At 45.3% G+C, this 11,833-nt stretch overlaps 1 protein-coding gene across 1 annotated transcript; it reads right to left on the bottom strand.

The window, feature by feature from the left end:
* Positions 1–226: 226 nt before the first annotated feature.
* On the bottom strand, positions 227–11,541 carry tnfaip8l1 (tumor necrosis factor, alpha-induced protein 8-like 1). Its single transcript, XM_047036935.1, has 3 exons — positions 11,209–11,541; positions 4,468–4,747; positions 227–3,555 (listed from the first exon to the last, which is right to left on the bottom strand). The coding sequence occupies exons 2-3, from the start codon at positions 4,737–4,739 to the stop codon at positions 3,267–3,269; spliced, it is 561 nt and encodes a 186-aa protein (XP_046892891.1). The 5' UTR covers positions 4,740–4,747; positions 11,209–11,541; the 3' UTR covers positions 227–3,266.
* Between the last annotated feature and the right edge of the window lie 292 nt (positions 11,542–11,833).

The following is an 11,833-nucleotide window of genomic DNA, read 5'->3' as shown; positions in this document are numbered from 1 at the left end:
CGACTACAGGCAGCTGCCACCCTGCATGGGGTGGAAATACTTGTACAACACGTCCTTTCTTAGAGAAATCCCTAATCTGACTTCAGGTCATTAGTGACAGCTAATGCTTTCAGCTACTTAGTCATGTTGATTACAGACCATTCCCCCCCCCCCCCACCCCCCCAAAAAATCAAGAACATTCGATTTTTCACACTAAGACGTAGCTTGATTAAAAGGCTTCACATTATTAATTAATAAAAAAATGAGTATTTGTATTTATTTGTTGAATACAGTGTGACATATGGTATGTATATCTAGTACAGAGGAAACATATACATCATGTGTGCTGAACATTAAGAGTATAATGAAAAATATGAAATGAAAAATATACCTCACAATCAAACCGAGTATATATATACACAACATAACCATCTGCATTCATTTTCAGCTGCAGTCATAAAATGTATAAACGTATTGTGTTGCAGTTCACACTGCGAGAGTTCAGTGTGGGTCTGGACCCGGTCAGGGATCTGAGTTAGAGACAGTACCCTGAGACAGTGAGTCTGGGAGCTACAACATCTAAAACAGTCACAGACTAGGCCGAGTCCACACATGGTTTAGACCTGGTCTAGACTGGTTTAGGCCTGGTCTAGACATGGTTTAGGCCTGGTCTAGACATGGTTTAGGCCTGGTCTAGACTGGTTTAGGCCTGGTCTAGACATGGTTTAGGCCTAGTGTAGACATGGTTTAGGCCTGATCTAGACATGGTTTAGGCCTGGTCTAGACATGGTTTAGGCCTGGTCTAGACTGGTTTAGGCCTGGTCTAGACATGGTTTAGGCCTAGTGTAGACATGGTTTAGGCCTGGTCTAGACATGGTTTAGGCCTGGTCTAAACATGGTTTAGGCCTGGTCTAGACTGGTTTAGGCCTGGTCTAGACATGGTTTAGGCCTAGTGTAGACTGGTTTAGGCTTACTCTCGACCTAACAACCCCTTTTCTTAGACAATACCTACTGATTGGATTGTAGTCCAGGCTTACCCACAGACCTTTTACCTTGATACACCAAACGCCACAGAGATTGAAATGAGCATCAAAACATTAAAAAAATATACATACTGAAACTAGATAATCACAGAACGGAAAGGTGAAGTAAGAAGTCACAACAATCATCACGATCATCCTCGTCATTATCATCGCCAAGTGCAGACTAGTTTTTTTCCTCATCTTTTCTTTGGAAGATAGTTTTCCTGATTGCAAACACTCCACTCCTTTTTTGGCGGAGCTTTAGAAGCGAACTGTTCGTTGTCAGGAAGCAGAGAGAGAGAATGACACAGTCGTGTAGCTGCAGGAGGAAAACAGCGCTCTTAGCCTCAGACTGTCAGTCAGTCTATACATGCAGCCATCTCAGATAGGGCATGCAGACAGAATACTAAATGGAACAATCACCCCATCTCCCAGATACGCTCAGCCACACACAAACACACAAACAAAAGAGAGAACATCCATTATGCGCTGAGGTGGGAGTTCACTAGAACAATCTATTTTACTCTTCATTAAACTGAGAGATAGAGAGAGTGAGACAGAGAGAGAGAGAGAGAGAGAGAGAGACAGAGAGACCATCTTCACTCCTAAGAAAAAGGACTTGATTTGGGCCGAGATCTCAATCGCCTTTCATTGGGGGCTGGAATGCTTAACTATCTGTGTTGTGGAGTTGGTGAGATGGGGGGGGGGGGGGGGGTACTCTTGTGGAGTGGCCAATCAGGTCCTTCAGTTCCCTCTGGTCTAATCTGCAAAACCCTGTGCTGGTTTGAAGATGGCCGGCTAGGAGTTCCAGGACTAAAGTACCTGACCCACAAACGCCTCCCTTACTGTGCCTCTACAGATCAGGAACAGCACACAGATACTTGAGGCACATTTTATTTAGCCCACAGCACCATTTTTTGGGTTAAAAAAAAAAAATACAAAAAAAATATAACAATGCAAAGAAAAAAAAGAAGAAAAGTGCAAGTAAATGTATGTAGGGGTGAAGACATACATCTCGAGTCTTTGTAACAAATGAATATATAAAAAGGGGTTTTACAGTATTATGGAGTGTTACAGCTATATTCTTCATGGTAAACTGTCTTTTTTTTTTTTTTTTACCTTCAACAATATGTGTTTACTGATTTCACATTCAGGGTAAACAGATCAAAAACAAAATATATGTTCGTCTAAAACCAGCTGTGTGTGTACAGTATTGTTTGTTCCTCGTTTTGTTTATCAGTAGCAGGTCTTCTTCTTCTTTGGTTTGTTTACCTTTGGCTCAGATGAGGTAAGTATTAGCCATGATGAGGTTAGCCCGCTAGCTGAGTCAACACAGCTCCAATCACAATCCTCAAAACAATCTACTTCCTGTGTATTTACGCCTCTTTGGTGTGGCAGGCTGGCTTAAGGCTGTTAATGAATGATTATGAAACCAATCAAGGTTTATAAGTGCACTGACCCAAAATACAAACACTTTCTTAGCATAATGTTGAGATAGAGATTAGAATTTAAGAGTTTCAGACTTGCTTCTTTACGCTTCTGTTATATCACTTGGATGTGTGTGGCATCAACAATAGAGACTGGAGGCGTGATGTTGGAAAATGCAACTGTTAAGCTTTGGATTATAAAAAGAAAATAGGTCGTTATATCACAATATCCTGGTATAGTAATTCTCAACTGTGCTTTTTAGGTTTGGTCACAACTCCTGTCTAGATCCAGTTCCGGATCCCAGTCGGGATGTCAAACTTGTCAAAACCACCATGTTCCTTTCCTTCTACCTCCAAACCTCGTGGGTCTTTGAATCATCTTAGATCTTTTCCGAAGTGGAACTTAGAGCAGTTGATCTGAAAAGCAAAGAGACTTCATAGCCCTTGTGTTAAGTCACTGTTGGTTGACTGCATAGAATTTCAACTAAACAAACATTTTACAACCTCAGGCTTTCTATCCCATTACAAAGACAAGCGTGAAAGAAGCTTTGGATTGACTAGCTAGGAGCATCCTTCAGTGTACGGTAAAGTCTGACAGGCAAACAACAAAATCAAACACAACCAGTAAAGAGTCCTCAAACACCTAGCCAGCACATCTCTCTCTTCCTGCTGCAAATGAAACCGGTTTGGACGGGAGCCGTGGAAGATGGTGACGTGTCAAGTGTCACTAACCGGGCCGGACGCGGCAAAGTTGAGGTCACAACAGGGGTCAGAGATAAGAGTTCGGAGGATTTGAAAGGTCACAGGGTCAAAAGGACAGGGGTGGTGTGTGGTGGGGTCAGAGGTTGCCTTCTTCCAGCATCTTGTTGACTCCGTCGCAGATTCTCTGGAGGTGGGCGCGGTAAACCTCGGACGGCCCGTACAGCGCCGCCAGGAAGTCACAGTCGGCGAAGTGGTTGAAGACGTGGTTGACCCGGGAGTGGCTCTTGGCCGTCAGGTGGCGGTTGATGGCCTTGTGAAGCAGCTCGCGGCAGTCGTTCAAGATGGCGCTCATGACACGCCGGTCGAAGGTGAACTCGATCTGGTGAAAGCTGACGGCCGTCATGGCCAAGGTGTGGACCTTCTTCCTACGGAGGAGGAGAAGACGAAAGTTAGGAAATGAACGGATTCAAGACTGAGGGTGTTGTTTGGCAGACGTGAAGATCTTTTAGGACTCTTGTTCTTTAGCATACGTAGCAGAGGGTTGTTGCTGGTCCTCCTATAGGGAGGTTCAGTCAAACATCAATCAAGTTTGATAAATCTCCATCCAACCTTTTGTCTCTAGGTCCACAACTGTACCTACCAGTGCCAGTGAAGAGGTTTAATTAAAGTTAATGATCTATCCTTGTTCTTCGATATGAAAAAAAGAACCAGTTATTTGATGTGAAATACCCATGTAATCAATCACCTATTTAGTCATAACGTCAGTATATCTATTCATGTCACCTTGTAGACATGCATGTCCACAGAACAGGATCACTACTGGAGGATCCACATATTACGGAGCTGGGAGTAGAATCTGCCGCGGTGGTTTGCAGGGAATACAATTATAACATACGTGGAATGCAATGTCCTGTGTTAAGAGAACGCTGTGTAGATGTGTACCAAGGTACTATGGGCGTACATTACCATGATGAGTGCTAGGTGTGGGTTGCTTATATTAGACAATGTATGTATGAATACATTTTCCTATCCGATTTCCTTTGATGCATCACTGTTTGATCTGCTACACTCTTTATTTACCAGCTCGTTCATCTATTGGTTGGTGCAACAATCTGTTAGTAAACTAGTTAGTCAGCAAGGTATTTAGTCTTTGAATAATTTTGTGTTTTCCCTCCACACTAGCCTCTCCATCGTTTGTGTATCTATCCATCCATCCATCCATCTATCCCCTTATCCTTTGCTAAGTCACTTTTTATACCAGCTTCTATCCTTCTTTCAACCATCCATCCATCACTCCATCCATCCCCTCGTTCTTCACCAACAAACCCTGGACCAACCTGAAGCTCTCCACCAACACCAGCTCCTCTCCGTTGAACTGGTTGTTCCGGTACAGCACGCCCAGCTTGACCACCATCTTGATGAGGTTCTTGATGATCTTCTGCGCCTCCTTGCGGTTGCGCGTGTACTCCTTGGTGACCCGGTACAGGTCGTCCAGGACCTCGCTGGAGGTGTCGTCGATGAAGAGGCTGGCCATGCTCTTGGAAGCCATCTTGCTCATGAGCTTCTTCTGCGCCTGCAGAGCCAGACTCTTGGTACTGAAGGAGTCCATGGTGAGCTCTGGGGGAGGGAGGGGGGGAAGGGAGGGGGCGGGAGGGAGCGGGGTGGTGGGGGAGGGGGGGGAGGGAGGAGGGGGAAGGAGGAAGGAGGGAGGGAGGTGGTGGGGGGGGAGGAAGGGAGGTGGTGGTGGAGGGGAGGGGGGAGAAGGGACGGAGGGAGGTGGTGGGGGGGAGGAAGAATGAGATAGGATGGAAAAGGAATGATTGGCATAGAGTGGGGGAAGTAAGAGGAGGAAAGCGAGGGAGGGCGAGAAACAAAGCGAAAGAAACAACAATTAAAAAACATATTTAACGAAATAAACATTCGCTAGTAGTCAGACATACAGGCGGAGACGGAATGTAAACAAACAACAGATGTTTTGTCTGGAATGAAGACTTCTGGAAGTCATCTGGGAGCACACACGTCTGCTAAGCATGGTAGTCTAGACCTTCATATACCAGGGGGTGAGGAAAGAACACTGAAACACTGTAACGTCGTAGATGAATAGGGGTCTGAGAGCAACAAGAGTTTTTATACGTGTTTGGATGTGCCGGCAGAGAACCACTTAGAAAGACTATCAGCCTGGGCAGCAGTTAGGAGAGATGCGAATCACTACACACAGTTATGTAAAACAGGCAATATTGTAGAGTTGCCTCAGCCTAATCCACTTTTAGAACAGAGTGTGTGTGTGTGTGTCTCTATAGTTGGCAAGGTGTGTGTGTGGTTGACAGGTGCTGGAGTGCATGTGACTTAAAGGGAGAGGAGCCAACAAGCTGGTCCGCGTGTGTGTGCGTGTGTAGCCTGCCAAAACCTAGTGACTCAACCCCAGAGCAGCAGCTTCTAAACAGTGGGTCACAGGGCTGTGTTCTCCAACATCCTCTCTATCTCCTCTGCTAGATGAGCCAGCTGCCACCACTGCACACGCACACGCACAACCCCAAAACAATAAGAACAACAACAGGTGGGGTATTACATATTCCTGCTGACTAAATGCATCTCCGGTTCTCTGCCCTTGACAACTCTCAGTCTTAGTCTGCGGATGTTAAAAGTCAGACAGTTATCTAATCCAGACTAGCCTTAGTGGAACGTTAATTGCCATTTGCCACCGGTGCGTCGCATCCAATTTATAAATATAGCTTTCAAGACATAATTTCCTTCCCACATGAAAGCAGAGTGTGAGTGTTATTTGCCCAGTGCCAGAGTGACGGGGGCTGGTTTGGGGCCTGCGTACAGGCCTGAGAGGCTGAGAGGGGGTCATTATGTGACTGACTCAATATGGCCGCCTGCTGAGACTATACATGAGCCGTCCTCCTCCTCGCACATTCCCAACGCCTCGTCTCTACGTGTGACTTTCGCCCTTTTCATTTGTCTCCGGCCTCTCTGTCTCTCCAAGAATACCAATCTGCCTCATCAGAGGGAGAGAGACAGAGAGAGAGAAGTTTGAAAGGTTGACAAAATATTTGCGTTAAAAAAAAGGTTTGCAGCATGATAAGTACTTGTTGACTTTCCCCCCAAAAAATTGGGATTTTTTTGGGGGGAAAAGTAAAACGCTTCTAAAAGGTTTGAAAACTATTTTTCGAGGAGACCAGCAGGACAGGAACGATACAATCTCCTGTCCTCCTGTCTGACTACCTGCAATGAGAAGACAGACAGAGAAACAGACAGACAGACAGACAGACAGACAGACAGACAGACAGACAGACAGACAGAGAGACAACGTCATCAGTACATTACAGTAAAAGACAACCTCTGAGTGGCTTTCAGAGGGCTCATTAAATTTCTCTCCTGTCAGATCTAGGATGTCATCCGGGAAAATAACACCTCAGGATATAGAGAGAGACAGCGAGGGGGAAAGAGAGAGACAGAGGGCGAGAGAGACAGAGAGAGAGAGAGAGAGAGAGACAAAGAAGTTTGTGTTTCCCTCTCATAGTGGTGAATCCAAACACTTCCAAAGCAGATGGGATGGATACCCAGGAGGCTCACTGTAGTTTCAGTCAAAGCCAAAGAATGACACAACACAATCACAGATGGAGAGACACCCTCGTTTGTTCCCCTCCCTCCCTCAGTCTTTCCTCAGTCTTTCCCCCTGGCATGAAAAGTGAGGGACAGGGATGTGTTCCTGGTAAAGTTGCCTCGAACGATGACAAGCTTTTCTACCCAGGATTCCTGTCAAGTAACGAATTGAAGTGTGTCGTTAGGGTCAGATTTAAAACCAGTGGTTCAGCAAGCCCAATGATTGGCCAGGGCCGGCTCCACTTGTTTACATTGGCACAGATTTAATAGGCGATGTAACTGAAACAATGCTATTGTGTGATGACGCCAAACACGTATCACCATAACTACCACCAGCACCGACAAACAACAAACACGTATCACCATAACTACCACCACCACCAACAGGTACACCCCTCGTCAGTAGTGGTTATTTGGGGGGTCTGGGCTGGCCTGTGTCCAAGGTTTGATATTCAACCGAGCTTGTAAGAAAGCAACTACACACCCAGGAAGTTGCTGTCGCTGCTGCCAAGAGCTCAGAGTAATTGGCTGGAGTAACGTTAAACACCGGTTAGGACATCAACAACCTCGCGTTCAGCCTGAACAAACGAGTGCAGCCGCTCCCGAGCTCTCCTACTGTGTGGCCCCACTTGCTGAGCTCAAATATTTTTGCGCCCTCCCAACACATCGGTTCACTTAATTCACGCTTATCACACGTTTAACACCACCGGAGCCAAACTGTTCGCTTTCACGGTTAATTATTTAAGCGATCAAAGAAGACAAAGCTCCATCAGTAAGCACACATCGTAGAGAGGTAACCTGCGTAACTACCACGGCCAGGCCAGATGTAGAACTTCCGGTGAAGTTAAAAAACGTGACTTTTAATAACCAGAACAAGTTATGTTCACCCTTAGCTATTGCTCTCTTATTAATCCTAGACTCGGATCTAGTCCCTCACGGAGATCTTTCCCGTTTTCAGATTTTTGTTAGAAACTGAGAAAGGCATGTGACCTTACCCATTTGTTCCCTGTGGATAATGTAATATAACATGCCTTTTCTCAGTTTCTTAACATTACTGACTAGCAAGCAAGCTGACAGATAAATGAGTAAATAATGTAGCAAAAAATTATTAGCTACCTCCAGCCTAGCTAACGCTGTTACTGCTCATATCCTAGATAGCTACTTTAGCCAACTGTGAGAGTTAGATAAACCTTACCTTCGTAATTGTAATGTAACTCAAAACGTACAATTTGAACCCCTTTTCCCTCTTGCTTGAAGGGCAGCAACATAGACTCCTCCTATGAACATCGTTGATTGTCATTTTGGGGAGACAACCCAAACTCCTATACAAAACGGCATTTTGGATTTGAAAACGCATCTGCTCCTCAGTGGAAGTTGTTGACCTGGGTTATGCTATATGCGGAAGTGATGTGTGCATAGTGGCTTGTAGTGGGCATAAGCAAGTTAAGCGGCAAATGTCAGTTGGTCTTTCATAAACATGCAGAGCGTAATTACTGGCGTTTCGGTCATGATGAATTACAGGGAAAATTTCATTTTAAAATGAGTAAGAATTGAACCCTTGCTCTACTCTCAGTCTCACCGTCTCTGAACCAGACAGACCACTCGGCCACAATGCTCAGAGAAGCTGTAGGGGCGCTGGGTTGAAAAGCAGCCACCTCCATAACAGGTGTTACTGGTTGAATAACGGTGTTGCGTCTCGATATGGTTTTTATTGTGCGTTTTCTGGCTCAGGCATATGCAATTTTTTTCTTTTTCAGAACAAAAAAATCATTGTTCATGCAGAAGCGGGGTATCCTTATCCCAGATTAGCGAAAACGAGAAGCAGACAGGAAGTCAAGACTTCCAGAGATCTCGAGGAGAAACAATAGACAATCTCCATGGTTACGTAAGGTGCATCCGTGCTTTGTGTCGAGAATGGGCAGATGATCACCGGCTGCACCAGCTCTGCAGGATCAAACGGCTAACGAGCGTTGCTCGGTAGCGCAAATTTCATCTTTCATCAAGTTTTGCTGTGCGAATCCCCCCTCCTTCCCTCTCTCTCTCTCCCTCTCTCCCCCTCCCCACCCTCTCTCCCCCCTCTCTCCCCCTCCCCACCCTCTCTCCCCCTCCCCACCCCCTCCCCACCCTCTCTCCTCCTCCCCCTCTCTCCCCCTCCCCACCCTCTCTCCCCCCTCTATCCTCTCCTGTCCTCTTCTCTCCCTTGTCCACTCCTTTCCACTTCACTCAAAGCTATTATGTAATAGTAGAGAAGGGCTCAGCTCAGTATTTGTAAGTGTGTGCACGTATGTGTGTGTGTACGTGTGTGTGCACTGGATGCGTGTGTGTGTGTGTGGTGTGTGTGTTTTGTGACACACTCTCTCATCTTCCCACACTGTCTATCAGGGGTGCAGTGTGCCCTGGGGGGGGGGGGGGGGGGTGACAGTCAGTCCCCACACACAAACACACACACACACACACACACATGCCTTTTTTACAGTCTTCTCAGATCTGCTGAAGCCTGCTGTTACATTAATAATTAACGTTCCAGCATAAAATGGATTGCAGATTAATAATTCATATCAGCAATTTGGCAAAAATAGAGCAGGCTGAGGTGGGTCTACCATGATGCAACAGGTCAAACAACCACACAGGTGAAAACACACACACACACACACTCAAAGGTTTGTCTTGGACTACACTCCTTTGTCTAACTAAAGACCATTCCATTTCAATTTAAATGATCCATGATGCTTCTGTCTCGCCGACCAGGAAAAGGTGGAGGCCGCTAATCCAATCAACGGCCCAACACTTAAGAGTACCACCCGGGGTCTGGATGAGGTGGGAAGCTAGTGCCATGATGAAGCGCCTGACTACTTCACACACTCACTGACCCCTCCCTGCAGCTGGGGGCATGCAGTCAGGCCCTACTGAGAGGATGAGTCTACAAGAGGATGTGATGTAACGGTCAGGTGAATCAGAACAGGAAGTGGGTTAAGGAGAACAGTGAGCTACTGGTGAGCCCAGTTTAAAAGTCTGACTAAAATGTAGAATAGCTTTTACTGATAGTGTTCCTTGATCTGTATGTTTGATTGTATTGTATGTTTTTGTTTTGTTTATGGGTTTTCATGCATGTATTTATCAGTGTTTGATTCACACACCCAGAGACAGACACACGGTCACTCTCAAAGAGACTCTCAAAAAGACAGAAAGAATGATAGTGTTTGCGTTTCTATCAGTAAACTCCATATTGAAGTCTTTTACACAGAAACCCTCTTCTGCTCAAATGACAGCATGCATGAACACCAAATGTTTGTGCCAAACCTGCTGACCCATGTCCTTGTGATAGCCAGGGTATACAAAACTATCCTGCAACTCCTCCTTTGCAGAATAGCATTTCTCAAGCCTGTTGTACGTCTCCTAGACAACCACAGGGCCTGGCTACCTGCACTGGCCAACTGAACTTTGCCATCCAGTAAATCTGCTAAAATACCTTGCAGAGCCTCTCGTAAATAAGTTACTGTCTGTCTGTTTGTCACCATGGATTCAGTCAAGCCTAACACGTTACACCGCTGCTTCTGAGAAACGAGCAGGCAACCATGACTATCGCACTTAGCATCCTTGACTGAGCGTAAAGAGTGTAAATACAGTCTGGCTTTAGAGTGGTCAAACCAACATTTAAGGCCGCATGAGCTGGTCGACCGCAACCACAGCTGTGACTGACCGACTTGGTAGTGTTCCACAGCTAGTCCAGCGAGGGTGGCAGCGTGGCGAGACAAACACTGGCACAAGGAGCAATAAATCACTTCATCCCAGATACAGCCGGGTAGCGCTAAAAGGTGCAGCTCTTGTTTAGAGCCATGATTTACGTGACAACATGGCTTTGATAAATGTGATGAATGTTCCAGGAGATAATGAGCTGACTACATGGTTTCACAGGCCTACCTATAGAAAGCTGCACAAAGAAGGTTCTGTTCATCATACAACACGGCTTGTTCAGGGATTACTTAAGGAGTATGTAAACAACCTGTGGCAGAACGTGGTTAGCATTTTGATCCTTTTTTTGTGAATGAATACTTTATACGCCTGTCCAACTTCTTACCAGGAGAAAGTTTGAAATGTGGGCTATTTCAGATAGGTTGTATTAATCCATTGTGAACGTCGGGGATTAACTTCAACATGCCCGGGATTTGCATCAGTCATGTCTCCTGAAAGCTGTCAATCAAAGCTAAAGTAGCCTGTTCAGAGCAGCCAAAACAAGGAACATGAGATCCCAAATTAAATGGGATGACGTGCCTTTTCACGATACAACAGATTATAAAATTTTGTAGACCTATAACTGCATATAAATTGTCTTCTTAAATGGCACACCACTCATGTTAACTAGCCTCGATGAGTTCCCCAAGTTCTCAATGTAGGCTACTCTAGTTGACATTGTGTTAGTAAAGCCTTTGTCCACATCTTTACCATCAAGTGCCAAGTACTGAATTTACCTTTCGTTCAATTCAAACCGGATGCAAGGCGTGAGTGGTTCACAGAGGCAGTCTTGATACAATTGTCAATTCACTCCTGGTAAAATCTCGTCTTCATTATGGCATTCCGTGGCATAGTTACGCTCACAACATTTTCTCCCAGATATCCGTCTTCACTCGAGAAACGCTTTTTCAACTGTCCACCATGCAACTGTTCTTTGTCTCAGGTACAATTTTGTAAATAATTGAAAAGTGTTTTCTTCTCTCTGTCTGTTGAGATCGGTTACAGCCAGGAGTTTGTAATTTGACCCTTTCGCAACGCAAAAAAGTTTCGAAGTTGTAAGACTTCGAATGCTCCAGATTGATGTTTTGTTTGACCAATAGAAGAGCCTGCTGTGGCCAAACCGAACCAATCATGCACGGAGAATGTGCCGTTTGGCTCAACATTCCCTGCCCCCTTACGGTTTCCAGTAATTATCCCCAACTAAATTCCAAATCCAAGGCTGAGAATTTCCCAAAGGAAACGGTACAAGAGAACAATGAGCAGGAACTATGGAAATGTGTTTAATGCCATAAGCAAATGGGGACACATGTCACACAATAGTTATCAATAGAAAACCAGCTATAACTTGCCTTAATGAAACAA

The sequence above is a fragment of the Hypomesus transpacificus genome, chromosome 16, assembly GCF_021917145.1.
Source record: "Hypomesus transpacificus isolate Combined female chromosome 16, fHypTra1, whole genome shotgun sequence".
NCBI classification, from domain to species: Eukaryota; Metazoa; Chordata; class Actinopteri; order Osmeriformes; family Osmeridae; genus Hypomesus; species Hypomesus transpacificus.
This window is presented reverse-complemented; position numbering and strand designations above follow the sequence as displayed.